Source organism: Bradysia coprophila, chromosome IV (assembly GCF_014529535.1).
Source record: "Bradysia coprophila strain Holo2 chromosome IV, BU_Bcop_v1, whole genome shotgun sequence".
NCBI classification, from domain to species: Eukaryota; Metazoa; Arthropoda; class Insecta; order Diptera; family Sciaridae; genus Bradysia; species Bradysia coprophila.
The window spans coordinates 52,589-68,337 of NC_050738.1; the positions used below are offsets into that span (position 1 = coordinate 52,589).

A 15,749-nucleotide genomic window follows, 5' to 3' on the forward strand; every position below is an offset into this window, starting at 1 on the left:
TGATGATAACACACATGTCGCGTTCATTTAGTGGGCTTTACATTTTATATAGAATCGCCGTTGAAAATAATGGTAAGTTGCCGAAGAAACGGATTGTTCACATTGTACCACTGACTTTACATTGGCGTTCAAAATTTTGTTTGTTAAAAAAAGCTTGTTGATCCGCGGTCTTAAAAAATTCTAATTAGTGTTTATTTGACTACTAATTAAAGTTTTCTTGTTAAAATCAATAGGAACGCGAATCGCTTTTTTTGACGAAATACCCCCTAACTATAACCGAAAGTGATATGAACAGAGTACATTATATCATAAAGCCATAATAATTCTAAGTAATAAAACGAATACCAATCTATACAAATGTAATTTATATATCGAAAAGATGAGTGGTACTCTTAGATTCTAGATTCGGATTATCATTATCGTGTAACGGTGATATTACAAAACGAAATACTGACTAAAAAACGTAATTAGTTGAATTTCGAGTCTTAATGTAGCTGCATGATCACAACAAATACAAAATGAAAATAATTTTGACTGTTTGGATAGTATGCAGTTTTGTAGCAGGTAAATCCAATTGAATTACACATATAAATGAGCTGTAAACGCAACAAGTATCACTTAATCTAGGAATTTCATCGGCCATACCACAATATGCAAGTACAATTAGATCCCCGTCCTATCCGCTAGCCGTACGCACACCATACGCATCAATATGGATGCCTTATAATAAATTACCTGGACAGTGGCCTTCATTCTGGTAATGTTGACCGTAGTCACTGTCACATGGAAACTTATACATAAAAGTAAACTGATATTCACACAGGACTGGTCAAGCGAAGGGATGGCTGGGTCTTATTCGAGTGGATGGTAAAGCATACGAATGGATGGGTGCAATATCTGTTCAAGGTGGAACTCCAGTACGAGATCAGGCGGAACAAACCTCAGTAACAACAACACCAACACAAACAATATTCAGCTTAACTGCAGGTGGAGTTAATCTCACAGTGACATTCTTATCTCCAGTGGAGTACGAAGATGTGAAGCGTCAATCAATTCCACTTTCATACGTATTTGTCGGAGTCAAGTCAAACGACGGAGCGAGTCACAGCGTTCAGCTGTATTGTGACATCACCGGTGAATGGGCAGCAGGTGATCTAAGTCAAACAGTCGAATGGGCTCTTAATACTGTATCGACGGTTAAGGTGTGGTCCACCGAATTACAAACACAGTATAAATTTGGTGAATACAACGATCACGCTCAATGGGGTCAGGCTGTGTTTGCTACTTCAAATGATGCGACACATCGCTCCGGGTCAGATAAAGATGTCAGACGATCTTTCGTTGAAAATGGATGGTTAGACAATTCACATGATGATTCGTACCGTTGTGCCAGTTGCGACTGGCCAACATTCGCTTTTGCACATGCTTTAGGGGAAATAGGTGATACGGAAAAGGTGGTTCAATACGTAGTAGGATACATTCGAGAAGATTTAATTAATCTTAAGGGTACCGCTCAAAAGGCCTTGTGGACCCATTACTTTACAAATGCGGCTGCGATGATTTCTTTCTTTTACGACGACGTGACCAATTCAAGATCAACAGCGGATGCACTGGATACTAGGATTCTCAATGATGCTTACAGGGCTGAGGGTCAGGCTTACGCTGATGTGCTCTCATTTTCATTGAGACAAGCGTATGGTGCCACCGAATTCGGTGGGACTCCCTCATCTCCCTTATTATACCTGAAGGAAATTTCTAGTAACGGAAATATGCAGACTGTTGATGTTATGTATCCAGCCATACCACTTTTCTATTATTTGAATGTTGATTATCTGAAATATCTTTTGGAACCACTGTTTTACGAAATGGAAGGTGGATTTTGGCCACGGGAATTTTCTATTCATGACCTTGGAACTCATTATCCTAATGCTACAGGACATGAGGATGGAATAGAAGAAGATATGGTAAGCTATAGAACAGCCACAATCTCTTTCCAATTACCCAATTAATAAATTGACAGCCCGTCGAAGAATCAGCAAACATGATTCTAATGGTAGGCAACATTGCGTTCAATCCGAAAGCGAAACTAGACGAGATCAAAGCTTACGTTACATCACACTACGAGATTTTAAGCAGTTGGGCAAACTACCTACATAATCACTGTTTATACCCAATTGATCAATTAACAACCGACGATTTCATTGGTGAAACTGAACTGAACTCGGGATTAGCACTGAAAGGAATTCTTGCGATAAAAACTTTTGCAAAACTCGCCTCGCTTATTGGAGATGAAGATGCATCCTCCAAATATACTGAGATCGCCGATGAGTTTATTTTGACTTGGATCAGTGAGTCTATGCATGCAGACGGAACTCATTTGAAAATGGAGTATCATGTGGACAATGGCTATCAGCTTAAATACAATGCATTTCAAGATAAACTCCTTGCATTGGAAATGGTTCCGGAGACGATTTATAAATTGGAAGCTGACTATTATCTAACTAAAGAGGAAGCGTATGGGATTCCTTTCGTAAGCACTCGGGATTTTACGAAAAGTGGTAAGAACACAGTAGTTCCACAATGTTTATCTATGATAATGGCGGTAAAGTAATACAAACGGTTCTATCGCCTTTGTAGATTGGGAGATGTGGACTGCAGCTGCTTTCGGTCATTCAAACGAAACTCTACGAACTAATCTCGTTGAAGATTTGTCAAAGTTCTTGAAATTTACACCATTTAGAGAACCATTTTCAGATTGGTATGTCACAGCCACATCTCTTCACATCGGATTTAGAGCTCGACCAGTTGTCGGCGGTCATTTTGCAATTTTGGCGCTTAATGATACCATCACTACACCTGATAAATCTGCATCTGTTATTATTGGATATTCTTTCATTCAACTAGTAGCAAGCAATAGTATACTGTTGCTATTTGCTTACGTAAATAAAATAATGTTTAATTTTTGAAATAAAGATATTGTGAATGGGGGATTGAAGTTTTGACCAATTCGACGCAGAGCGTTATTGTAAGCACAAAATTGTTCTACAGTCTGCCTCTAAAATGCACAGATTTTTTTGATGGATCTGGGTTGTTTTTGATATAATTGAGATGTTCGGAGGTTGGTGCCTAAATTTTGGGATGAGAGATGATTCCTCTGGCACTTCCTAACTTCCATCGGATTTTTCGATGGATCTTGGTTGTTTTCGATAAAAGTGATGTGTTCCAATGTTGGATCCTAAATTTTGGGATGAGAGATGATTCCACTGGCACTTCCTAACTTCCATCGGATTTTTCGATGGATCTGGGTTGTTTTCGATATAAGTGAGGTGTTCGGAGGTTGGTTCCTAAATTTTGGGATGAGAGATGATTCCACTGGCACTTCCTAACTTCCATCGGATTTTTCGATGGATCTGGGTTGTTTTCGATATAAGTGAGGTGTTCGGAGGTTGGTTCCTAAATTTTGGGATGAGAGATGACTCCTCTGGCACTTCCTAACTTCCATCGGATTTTTCGATAGATTTGAGTTATTTTCGATATAAGTGAGGTGTTCCGAGGTTGGTTCCTAAATTTTGGGATGAGAGATGATTCCTCTGGCACTTCCTAACTTCCATCGGATTTTTTGATGGATTTGGGTTATTTTCGACATGAGTGAGGTGTTCCAACGTTGGTTCCTAAATTTTGGAATGAAATATGATTCCTCTGGCACTTCCCAACTTCCATCGGATTTTTCAATCGATTTGAACTGTTCGACATGAGATGCTTACAAAACTAGTGACCCTTACCCATAAACTTCCAAAACAACTGATATCCGCCAAAAAACCCTAAAGGGTGAAAGTGTGACGCAAATCCCTGTTTCTACTTACTAAATAACTGATATCGCTGAGGGTGACGCTTTCTGAGGCGAAAGTTTTATCAACAAAAAATTTAAGAAAGAAATTTTAGAAAAAATAGATGGTAGATGATTCAGGACATATTTTTCCCTGTTTTAACTATTTTCCTAACATTAGTTTCCTCAACATCTGCCACTTGTGACGCAATTTTTTCTAAAATTTTCTTTCTTAAATTTTTTGAGTAAATTTTTTGTTGATAAAACTTTCGCCTCAGAAAGCGTCACCCTCAGCGATATCAGTTATTTTGTAAGTAGAAACGCAGGGACTTACGTCACACTTTCACCCTTTAGGGTTTTTTGGCGGATAATGTTTTACGTCTACTGCAACTGTTTAGAGGCATTGTAGAGTCTAATAATTCTTTCGTATGCTTTTAGGGCTGCCTCTTCTCTAGAAAATTGTCTGGTTTTTATATCGGTAAACAGTTCCATTGAAGTGATCGGTGTAAATTTGACTCCACCACAAATTGTTCTCAATGCTTATTGTCAACTTATTTTACACAGTGTAAAGTTGTTGGTCTTACTCTTAGCACATCATCATTATGAAGGGATTGTAGTTTGTTAGCCTTGCTTTACTACTTGCCCTGATGATCAGAACATCAGCCGTGCAGATGATTCCCGACCCAATGAAAGGATGTGGAAAGAAACTTAAGAACTATTGTAACTGGTACTCTAGCGTCACGGTGTGTGAAAATCGAGGGGAAACTGCGCGGGCGAATACTGGGACAATTGCTATTGGTACCAATAGTAGGAAATAGTGCATCAACAAAAGGAAATAGATGTACAAAAATTCACCAATAGCAAATAGATGGTGAAAATACATATGGCATATAAGGTGTTGCTTGGAAGACGAACAAAGACTTAACTTTACCCATTTAATGATTTACTTGAAAGTTTTTATTTTTTATTTTTTTGTAGAAATATAAAAGCGGTTGCAACCAGAGTCTTAAAGTTTAGACAAAAGTAATTCCTTAGATTTGCCGTAAATAAATCAGATTTTTCGAACGTCTGAATCGCAATTTTACTTATCTACCTTGGAAATTAACACAACTTCTGGCCGTGCATGTTTGAAAAATATTTACTGACGCTTTTAGACGAACAATTTTACATTACTTATAAGAAACACTTGAGTCAATAGACAAACTTTTATAAGTAGCTCGCTCAAAAACGAAAAATAATTTACTTTACTTTACTGCGTTACTGTGAACACCGTTTCTTCCTTCTGTGCTTATTATTTTCGTGTAAAATGAATTTTTCTGCTTTTCGAAAATTATTTTTTGTTTCCGTATTCGTCGCCATCACTGTTGAAGGTAAAATTATAGCATTTTCCAGAAGAATAGATTGGAATAGTACTACTATTAGATTCTACTATCCAAATTTGTCTAGATGTCAGCTCGATTGCTGTCACTCGAGTTATCAATCCGTGCGCCAACGGACCAGTCCTGAATCCACCTAATGCTCGAAATCGATGTGGAAATAAGGTAAAAAAAAGTAAATCAACAAGAGATTTTCTGAGACATCTGCTGTTTATAAGCTCGGAACAGGTCAGGTTTACCTGAAACTAACTGAATATATCTGAACCTATTTTGACTTGACCTGTTTTTTTCTGAACCCTGACATATTGACCTGAAAATCTGTATAAAAATTCAGGTTACCTGACCTGACAGGTATGACTGAAACCAGGTTTAAGTCAGGTTGGTTTTCTAAAATTAACTGATCTGACTGCAATTTCATGCAATACTTATTTTTTACCGCTGTCGATCTTTTACGAGCTTTAAGTCTGGTTTCCACTTAAAACAGTTCGTCGGAAGAGAGCACCGTGAAGGATTTTTATTGGCCGAAATTCATTTCTCTCGTTTATTAACTAATAAAAATCCTTCATGAAGCTAATGACGAAATTTTTTGTAAGTAGAAATCAAGTCTTAATTCAATTAATGTCTATAGATTGAGCCTATCGGAAGTAAACCTTGCACATGGGGTCCATCATATTGGTGTGCAAGTGCAGAAAATGCTAAAAAGTGTGGTCTGACAGTAAGTTAAATCGTATTCACATGGAAACTGAAATAAATGATTGATTCATCTGCATTTACATTTTAAGAAAGCCGATTGTACGAAATATGGTGGAATAAAATCCGACCCTCCTACGACCACTACACCTCCTGCTATTGTGGGAAACAATCCGTGCACATGGGGTCCTTCGTATTGGTGTGCAAGCTTAGACAATGCAAAGGAATGTGGCTTGGCAGTAAGATGAAATTAAATGGCCTGTTTGGCTGAAAGGAAGTGATGTACAATCGCGTATACATTTCAGGAAGCCGATTGTACGAAATATGGTGGAATAAAATCCGACCCTCCTACGACCACTACACCTCCTGCTATTGTGGGAAACAATCCGTGCACATGGGGTCCTTCGTATTGGTGTGCAAGCTTAGACAATGCAAAGGAATGTGGCTTGGCAGTAAGATGAAATTAAATGCCCTGTTTGGCTGAAAGGAAGTGATGTACAATCGCGTATACATTTCAGGAAGCTGATTGTACCCAATATGGTGGAATTAAAGCCGAATCAACTACGACTACTGCTCCTGCTATTGTGGGAAACAATCCGTGCACATGGGGTCCTTCGTATTGGTGTGCAAGCTTAGACAATGCAAAGGAATGTGGCTTGGCAGTAAGATGAAATTAAATGGCCTGTTTGGCTGAAAGGAAGTGATGTACAATCGCGTGTACATTTCAGGAAGCTGATTGTACCAAATATGGTGGAATTAAAGCCGAATCAACAACGACTACTGCTCCTGCTATTGTGGGAAACAATCCGTGCACATGGGGTCCTTCGTATTGGTGTGCAAGCTTAGACAATGCAAAGGAATGTGGCTTAACGGTAGGTACATGATAAAGTGGTCATTCGACTTTCTCTCTGCAAATCGTATATTTTTCAAGGAGACTGATTGTGCGAAGTATGAAGGAATTCAAACTACAACAGCTGTGCCGTCGCCCTAATGCATTTCCACCGATGACAAACTTTCAAATGAAGCCACTTGCAAATTTTGCAACGTTTTTGAAATACCTTTCGGCTGACAAAAAGATATGTTTCACAAACGAAAGTTGTGTATTTTTGCGAGGACTTTTGGTGGTCTACCGGTATAAATGATTCTAGTAGAAATCTAACTCTTTGTAGGAATTCAGACAAAAAACCAAATGCTCATTCCAAATGTTGAAGGTGCAGTTGGACTTCGACCAAGTTAGGGTCGACCTGATTTAGTCAACAACATCAATTGACATGAGCCAGAGTTTAAGATTTTGAAATTAGGCCTGGACCTGACCACATTCAAATGATGTTTTCTCATTTAAGGTCAACCTGAAAATGTTCACCGAAAATTTCAGGTCAACCTAAACCGACCTGAAACCGAAAACAGGGTTTCTGAAAACAGGCTCGAGTCAGACTCTCCCTTAGAAATTTTTTTTTTTTTTACATTTTACAGCCGGCCAGCATGTCACCAATATATCCATATACCGCATTCGCATACAAATTATCCCACTAAAACCAAACTAGTTAGATTTGAACACATATTGATGGCGAAGCCATTTTTTCGTTTATTTTATAATTGGTTCGGTTAATTTCACATCGTTCTCGCTGTCAAGGAATCGGGGCTGGATGAAATTTTCCTCATCATCGAAGACATTATATTCGACTGCTAGTTCAACTGCTGGTTCAACGGCTGGTTCAACGGCTGGTTCAACTGCTGGTTCAACTGCTGGTTCAACGGCTGGTTCAACGGCTGGTTCAACTGCTGGTTCAACTGCTGGTTCAACTGTTACTAATACCTCCACTTCATCATCAATGCGTCGATTACTTTTCTGGAATTGATTTTTCGTATGAAAAGCACAATTTACACAAGATTCTCGTGTAGAATCTCACCTTTTCCGAATCGATCAAGTCAGTCACACTGGGCAGGGTTGAAAGGATGTTTGAAAAATTGATTGACGACGCTAGATTTGACTTCACAGTCAACAATACTTGACTATTTGCTTCGTTACAATTATTGTGTCTGATGTGATTCAAGTGGAGATCGGTCAGATTTTCTTCATGGAATACATGTCTCATCTAGAAAACACATTTTTAGACGTGGTTTAAATGGTGGATAATTTTGCTTCATCTTGCCTTCATCAGTACGTTCTCGTCAATCGTATTCGTTCGGGAAAGAAACGTGGCACTTTGTCGTTTGAAGAATAATAAATTCTGACACGTGTAAATACCAGCATATGTTTCATAGTCCGTTGTAACTACATCGAATGATGCAGAGCCAGCCACACCTAAATTGTAATTGTAACTGTAAATCAGTTCGACTTAATAACATTTCAATCAAATTTAAACTAACTCAACGGAAAGTGTATCGACATTGTTGATGAATTCTTGTGCGCCTTGATTTTGCCAGTATAGTCAAAGACGTAGGACACATTCAGTTTGGTAGGATATCCTTCCGATGTTTGTTCCAGGAAGTATTCACCAGACTTTTTACCTTCCGTAAAATTATAAATCAAGCACGACGATTTTGTCGTTGTCTTCTGTATGGCATACCATCTCCCAAGGAACTGGAGTTTCATAGAAATATTATGATAAAGGTTGGCACCATGTATTATACACCTCACAATTTACATACCTTTGTCATATCAAAATCATGGATTGGTTTAACGCTAGGACAATTTCCTGGACTGTATGTGTGACACAGGGATGGGTGTGTAAAGCACAGAAGGATCAATAATATAACTAAAGAGAACATTTTACACAGAAACAATGTAAGAATATCGCAGGTACACTTTCGACTCGACAATATCGTCTCGACCACTCTCTGATCGAAAATGATTTATTTGGTGGATTTGTGCAGATACCAAAATAGAAAATATTTTTAGCAATTTATACCTGTTACTTGTCGGGTAATTCCGTTTGAAACCATAATTTAAATGAACCTAACCGTTAATACATTAATGATTCATTATTGTACTAATTGTCACCTCCGTCCTAAACTTGAGTTAATTTATATGATAAATTGGACGGAAATTGCAAACTTGGTGACCCTTTGTAAAAAAGACGAAATAGTTGATGGTCTAAAGGTTTGGTCAGACTTTATTGTTTAGAACAACCGTGACATTGTTCAGATGTTGATCAGATTACATTCTTTTTCCGGCACATGCTTTAATACGGTTTTGCCACTACCTATGAATGTGTGAACAGCTAGTAGACCCTCATTGGCTGAAAATCGTGCAAATGGTTTAATGCAACTGGAAATTGAAATTTGATTTTGGCAACTTCTGAAATGTGATTTCTGTTCAGCAAAAAACGGTCTGTTATCGATAGATAAAGACTTTAGGAATAAACGACTTTCGCTCTGACCAATGCGATCTTATATAATAACCAAAACCATGTTCAAAAGAATGATGGACATACATTTCCGAACTTTTCTCGTAATGTAGCCCTCAGCATGAAAAGTTGCATATGCATTGCATCTGTTACAGGGCCTATTTTAAGGAAATTAAATTTCCAAAAATTCTCAAATTTTTTCATCACTTTTCGTCATTTCATCTAAAAACACAACAGATTGCATCATAAATGTTGTTTTTACTGCCTTTTAAGTTGTTTTTCATGTCTTTGAGCTTAACTGATTACTTCGGAATGAGATCTAACAGAAAACAAAATTTGGAAATTTTAAGAATTTTTGTGAAATTTGTGAAATTTTGGAAATTTTTGGAAATTTTTGGAAATTTAATTCCTTAAAATAGGCCCTGTCTGTTAAGTACGGTTTATTTTAGCAAGTTCGCTTGTCGCCCTCACTTCGTTCGGGCTGCAACCCGCGAAATTGCCTACAATATACCGTCCACCGCAGATACGTAAATAACTATGAAATCGATCTCTTGAAAATAGTTAGATCAAATGAAGTAATAGAACTGTTAGTAAAAGTGCTAATTTGATTGCCGTCTGTAAGCGGGTAATCTTCAAAGTTTATTAACCTGTTGCAGGCGGCAAGCATATGACCAGTATTATTATCTGGTCTATAGGAAAAGTCGATTGACCTGTAGAGGCGCCACAATTTTTTCAGTACTTCATTCTTTGCGCTCTCATTTCACGTGAAATAACTTCACTCTGGTAAATATCCATGCAATGTCGTAGCAGTGAAGTGAGTTCTCAAAAAATAGATCGCTGACATTAGTGTAAATGTACTAGAAATGTAATAGAAATTTTCGAAAATTTATTTCATTTGAGCTTTAGTTTCCAAACATCATTTCCCTATTCGCCTGTAGAGGCGCCACATTTTTTTACAGTACTTCAATCTCATTTTTTTATACTATTTTTTTGTGTAACAACTTCACATTGATTCATTCCCATGAAATGTCACAGCAGTGAAGTTTGTTCATGAAAAAATAATTCAGTGACAGCAGTCTTTTTATGAAGACAAGTACTAAATTGTAGTAGATTTTACCCTTAGTTTCTAAACTCCATTCTCATATTCTCATCGATCAAAGTATTTTAATTTGTTGATTTCAAATCTTGTACTTCAAATTTTTTAACGTGCATTTTACTAAGTGACCGTATTTACTACCAACCTATAAGTTGACTTACAACTCATACGTCATTTGTGCAAACTGTCTACTACCTGTAATGTACATATCTAAGCATGTGACAAGCAGAAATACGAAAAGACTAAACATTGTCATTCCTTCAAGGAAACCTCGTTTGGCCTGTAGAGGCAAAGTTCTGAAAGAACTTTCATCTTTCAGAACCTTTGTAGAGGCACCACATTTTTTTCAGTACTTCATTCTTTGCGCTCTATTTTCAGGTGGCATAATTTCACTTTGGCAAAAAAAAAGTCCATTAAATGTCATGACTGTGAAGTTTGCTCATAAAAAATAGAGCGCTGACATCAGTAATTTTATGACAAAAAGTACTAGAAATATACTACATTTGAGCTTTAGTTTCCGAAGACCATTTCGCTATGAAACAAGTCGGTTGGCCTGTAAAGGCGCCACATTTTTTTCATAGTCCGTTATTCTCTGTGGCTTATTTTCATGTGAACCAACTTCACATTTGTCATTCCTCCTGTCATGAAGTTGGTTCACATGAAAATAAGCGCAGTGACAGCAGTAATTTTACGACCGAATGTACTAAAATATGGGAAAACTCTATTACATTTCTTCTTACTTTCTAAACATCATTCTCCTATGAGTACTGACGGTACTGACTTCTATGTAGAATAGAATCAAAAAGCCCTCCTATTTTATCGGTTCTATCCGTTTCGAGTGATGAGATGTGAGCTACCAGTAGAAAGAGAAAAAGACAGATAGCCGAGGAGAAAAAGAGTGTAGTGATAACGAAAACAAAAACAAAACTTTGACATTTTGTGACGTTTAAATACCGCAAACCGAAAATTAAATCAAATTAAAAATTTTCCCAATTTCTTGTTGACAAGAAATTTATGTTTTGATTCGTTCCGGAGTGGCTATCATTCCGTTTATGTGAACTGTGAATCGTAACGATGGTAACAAACATAAAATGTCCAGATATCTAATCGCTGCATTGGATATAAAAGTTAAAAATTTCAGGAATCCGAAAACCAACAACAAAGTCAACCAGAGACTCCGGACGAACTGAAGGAAAAAGGAAATCAGGCGGTGCGCCAGGAACGTTACAGTGAAGCGGTGCTACACTACTCGTTCGCCATCAAATTGAGTCCGAACGATCCGATTCTGTACAGTAATCGGTCATTTGCATTCCTAAAATTGAAGCAACTTTACTATGCCAACGAGGACGCAGAAAGGGCTATCCAGTTGAAACCGGATTGGGCTAAGGTATCTGCCCTCGTTTGTTACGTAAATTTCAAGCAATTTACCGCGAAACGAATTCTCAGGCACATTTCCGGAAGGCTGAAGTGCATCTGGCTGCTGCACAGTATGATGTGTCGTTATTATCGTACGGCCGGGCCTTACAATTGCAACCAAACGAAAGCATATTGAATGCAGCCAAACATTGTGCCTCTCTAAGCACGAAACAGGCATATTGTAAGTGAAATTGGAAAAATGTCAAATGTGTTAACTAACCCCCTATCCATCTTGACACATTAGACGAAAGTCGTGTACCCTGGGCTGGGGCTGGAATCGGAATCGTACTTGGTGTGATAATTGTAGTGTCTGATCAATTGACCAAATCTCCCGCACTTAAAGTAAGTAGGAATTGGAAGCGACAATGCGATACAATTTGGATTTTGTGTGGATGTTTCACATTTCAAATTGTAGCGACACAAACATAAACATGTCATGAAGTGCTGTTATTGTGCTGGTTTGACCACCATCGCAACAACGACCTCAATATCTGACTGAAATTCAATTTTCGTTTTTTGTTTCCATTCATCCCACAGCATCCAATTTTAATGCTTCTGTTGATAATGGCCCTGGCTGGTGTTTGTTACGGCATAGCTAGACTATTTCGATACTATTCGAAGCTACAGAATCGCGGTCTGCTCGATCCGCCGATAGATATTCTAGAATCATTTAAGAAGACGTCTGAAGACATTGAAGGAAATAATGTCGATTCGACACCGATACGAAACAGATACTCAAAAGCGCAAGCAAGGCAACGATTTCGCAAGGGGTTGTCTAAGTAAATTTATTGCTAAAAAGGCGACAATTTATCATAGATTGATAATGATGCGCCACTTCCATCTGAACATTTTAATGGAAGTTGTTTATTCCGTATAATCGTAGGTGGAGAAATGAATGTGTGTGTAGCTTTTGCTAAAGGGAAATAAAAAATAAATCTGAAACGAAAATTCGTCGCTCTGAGTTTTTGTTTAATGGAGATACATTATCGTACTCGAGGGTTTGAAAGCGTTTAAAAGAATCTGTCTTACTGGAGCCGAATTTAAAACAGAGAAGAACGTCCCCATTAAATTAACTGAGACAAGGGTAAGTTAAACTAATCTAACCCTCAGGCCAATTACGCAGACCGGTGCGCAACAATTACACAATTTATGCGTATTTTGTTTAGATTTCGCATAAATATAAACGATAACAGCTAACCACAGCTACATTTCGCAGCTATAGCAGAGAAAAATAATTTAGATACTGTAATGTCACAATATTCACAATTTGGTGACACTTTTAGAATCAAAACGAGCTAGATTTAAACCCGTCATTCCCAGAATGACGGCTAACTTCTATAATTTCACATTTCGCTGAAAATAGCTATTTCACCACTAGTTACGAAAAAACTTTTCACAGCAAGTGAAAAAAGTTGTCTTTACGCATATCAAAGTAGATATGAAAAAGTTTACACACGCAGTTCCACCAGTGCTCGACCGAAAAAATCATACGTTGCCGCTATAGTATGTTGTGTTACAAGTTTTGTAATGTTGATTTTTTTAGCACTCGCTCCGCTCGTATGGAAAACTTGGGTCGTGTGCTGAAAAAAACCCATTCAATACGTGTAACCGAGAATTGAAATAAACAAATGAACAAATCTTATAGGTATATAGGAAAAAAACCTTTAATTCGAATCTGGCATGTACAATTCCCATAATTTTCCATATATGTTTGTTAGATCAAAAACAAAAACTTTTAAAGATATTAAACCGTCTCGTATCTATTTCATTGTACAGTGATCCTTAGGACTTAAAGGCCGTCCAGTAAAGATGTGTACATTTTATTTACGAATTGTGCGCATTTTGCTCACAAAATGTACATACTTTGCGCACAAGATGTGTAAATTTTATTCACGAATTTTGCCAGATTTATTTACAAAATTAGCACACTTTGTGTACATGTTGAACACAAAATGTGCACATTTTGCGCTCAATTATCATCGTGTGGCCATTTTGTGCACAAAGATGAAAACGCGCAAAAAATCAAAAAATTGGCCTGAGGATAAGCAACACAGTGCGTGGCCAAAATAAAGACCCACATTCTACAATCACATCTTAAACGAATTTCACTACTAACATCAAAAGGTTAAACATCGTACAGTTTTCCAGAGATCATATATTTTACTGCAATCTATGAGATTGTGGATTTGAGCATTATTTCACAGGACTTACAATGGGTGTTGAGGAATTTCGCGCCACGCCATTCACAATAACCCACAAAGTGGCATTTTCCTTATACAAAATGTGTCATATTGTCAATTATTGTGAACTACGCGGCGCGAAATTCCTAGCAGCCTTACAATGATTGACGCTGTCGGCAAGTCGGTCACTTCTGTCACTTCATCGAGCAATATTTTCATGGACAAATAAAACATTCTAATTGCGCGGGTTGATAGATGATACTGTAATACATTGGTGTGTTACGAATTTACGAATTTTCAAGTTCATGATCCAATCAATTTTTCATAGTCGGCGAACTTTGACGACTCACGAAGAAGACTTTTTCAACAAACTTCTTCCAGATTTTATTTTTCTGTTGAATAGTAGAATAAGACTGATACAGCTAGCAACAATCTCAAAGAAATCTTTTGGCAGAGGTCGAAAAAGGTGGGAGGCCGGAAACTCGAAAATTTAGTTTCGATGATTTCTCGCTAGTTAAAAATAAATTTTTATTTCCAAAATTTTTCAAATCGATTTTCGACATCTAGTGACAATAAAAATGTTTTGTGGGCTACGCCAATCTCGATTCTTTATCCACAGCACACCTCTAATGGTAAGTCAATCTCTTCATCTGACTCGAAACATATATCAACTTCAGATGCATCCCCAATTGTTTGACTAACACGTCTTATGAGATTATTGTCGGGGGGCAACTGCGGGAGCGTAGAATTTGCTCTTAAACTTTTTAAAAACTCATCAACAAAGTTCGGTGGCACCCGTCCAAATTCGTTAGACTTTCTCCAATGTATCATGCCATCATGCGACCGAACTCATGTTCCTGTGTGGTGGACGGGGTCAGCATAAGTTTCGGCGTGGAAAAGTTAAGATTAGAATTTAGAATTAATTTAAAATCCCAGCAAACATGCAAGATAGATAATATTGACATCTTAGCGTTACACAAAATTTCCTTCTGGTTCAATTGTCCTAATGGAACTTACCTTGTTGTGTTCTATAACTTTCTTAGCAATTCTTGTCCAACGTCACATCGCTGATGTAATGTTTAGAACTGCCGTTGCTCTTTCCATCTTTGAATAACTGCACGCAGGATGTGGTAAGTTGAATTTACTTACGTGGAATATAAGCATAAACAAAGTTTTTGTATCCTCCTCATCCAAATTTTTCTTCAAAATTCTCTGCAACGAATCTAGCCCGAACTTCTTGATGCTCGTAAGTTTGTTTTTTGCAAAAATGATTGCGATCACATCAGCCATTTTCCTGTAATTCCACTTTAATCAGTATCTAAAATATATATAGGCAGAGTGTTGCTACAATAACAATATACATGAACGAGAATTCGGGATTCGATAGTGGAAGTCTAACAGGTGTTTGTGCTTCAGTTTTCAAATAGTCCAAAGGTACCACGTCAACATCCTCCGTATTCTAAATTCTCACAAAATTGAATGAAAATGTGTAAGAAATTTTCTGCCACCCATTTTTGGTTTTGATTTTGTAAACACTTTGGACATGACGGACATGTGTCTACTATAATGTTAGCATGTTCAGTTATCATCAGTACAAAAGTGCGGCGAATTCAAAGCAACGAGCTCAATTTTTTGCCCTTTGATCTACAATGTGCGGTCACATGCCAAATTTTGTGTGCTAACTAACTCACAGCAAACTTCACAAAACGGGGTAATATTTGAATTCTTTGTTGGGAAAACGAATAAACTGAAAATTCTGACTAAAAAGTTAATTTTACTTTAAGATAAGTGAAAAAAAAGACTGCTCAAATTGCA

The 15,749-nt window shown here is 37.5% G+C and overlaps 4 protein-coding genes across 6 annotated transcripts; 3 read left to right on the forward strand and 1 right to left on the reverse strand.

Annotated features, from left to right (window-relative positions):
- The first annotated feature begins 328 nt into the window (after nt 1–328).
- Nucleotides 329–2,972, forward strand: LOC119066508 (glutaminase A-like). The gene is made up of 5 exons (XM_037169019.1): nt 329–564; nt 628–757; nt 824–1,964; nt 2,021–2,558; nt 2,638–2,972. Exons 1-5 carry the CDS (start codon nt 519–521, stop codon nt 2,964–2,966), a joined length of 2,184 nt encoding a protein of 727 aa, XP_037024914.1. The 5' UTR covers nt 329–518; the 3' UTR covers nt 2,967–2,972.
- A 2,114-nt stretch (nt 2,973–5,086) lies between these two features.
- On the forward strand, nt 5,087–7,006 carry LOC119066511. 2 transcript variants are annotated; one of them, XM_037169023.1, is made up of 8 exons: nt 5,087–5,196; nt 5,273–5,367; nt 5,831–5,917; nt 5,985–6,131; nt 6,198–6,344; nt 6,411–6,554; nt 6,621–6,764; nt 6,824–7,006. In XM_037169023.1, exons 1-8 carry the CDS (start codon nt 5,133–5,135, stop codon nt 6,881–6,883), a joined length of 888 nt encoding a protein of 295 aa, XP_037024918.1. In that variant the 5' UTR covers nt 5,087–5,132; the 3' UTR covers nt 6,884–7,006. The 2 variants fall into 2 exon arrangements, with proteins under 2 accessions (XP_037024918.1, XP_037024920.1); XM_037169025.1 differs by lacking the exon at nt 6,198–6,344.
- A 443-nt stretch (nt 7,007–7,449) lies between these two features.
- On the reverse strand, nt 7,450–9,020 carry LOC119066510 (apolipoprotein D-like). 2 transcript variants are annotated; one of them, XM_037169021.1, is made up of 6 exons: nt 8,805–9,020; nt 8,545–8,733; nt 8,263–8,476; nt 8,046–8,197; nt 7,803–7,988; nt 7,450–7,741 (listed from the first exon to the last, which is right to left on the reverse strand). In XM_037169021.1, exons 2-6 carry the CDS (start codon nt 8,662–8,664, stop codon nt 7,478–7,480), a joined length of 936 nt encoding a protein of 311 aa, XP_037024916.1. In that variant the 5' UTR covers nt 8,665–8,733; nt 8,805–9,020; the 3' UTR covers nt 7,450–7,477. The 2 variants fall into 2 exon arrangements, with proteins under 2 accessions (XP_037024916.1, XP_037024917.1); XM_037169022.1 differs by lacking the exon at nt 8,805–9,020 and having other exon boundaries at nt 8,545–8,783.
- Nucleotides 9,021–11,255: 2,235 nt separating this feature from the next.
- LOC119066514 (hsp70-Hsp90 organizing protein 2-like) lies at nt 11,256–12,702 on the forward strand. The gene is made up of 5 exons (XM_037169028.1): nt 11,256–11,415; nt 11,480–11,725; nt 11,785–11,935; nt 11,999–12,096; nt 12,292–12,702. Exons 1-5 carry the CDS (start codon nt 11,413–11,415, stop codon nt 12,535–12,537), a joined length of 744 nt encoding a protein of 247 aa, XP_037024923.1. The 5' UTR covers nt 11,256–11,412; the 3' UTR covers nt 12,538–12,702.
- The last annotated feature ends 3,047 nt before the right edge of the window (nt 12,703–15,749 follow it).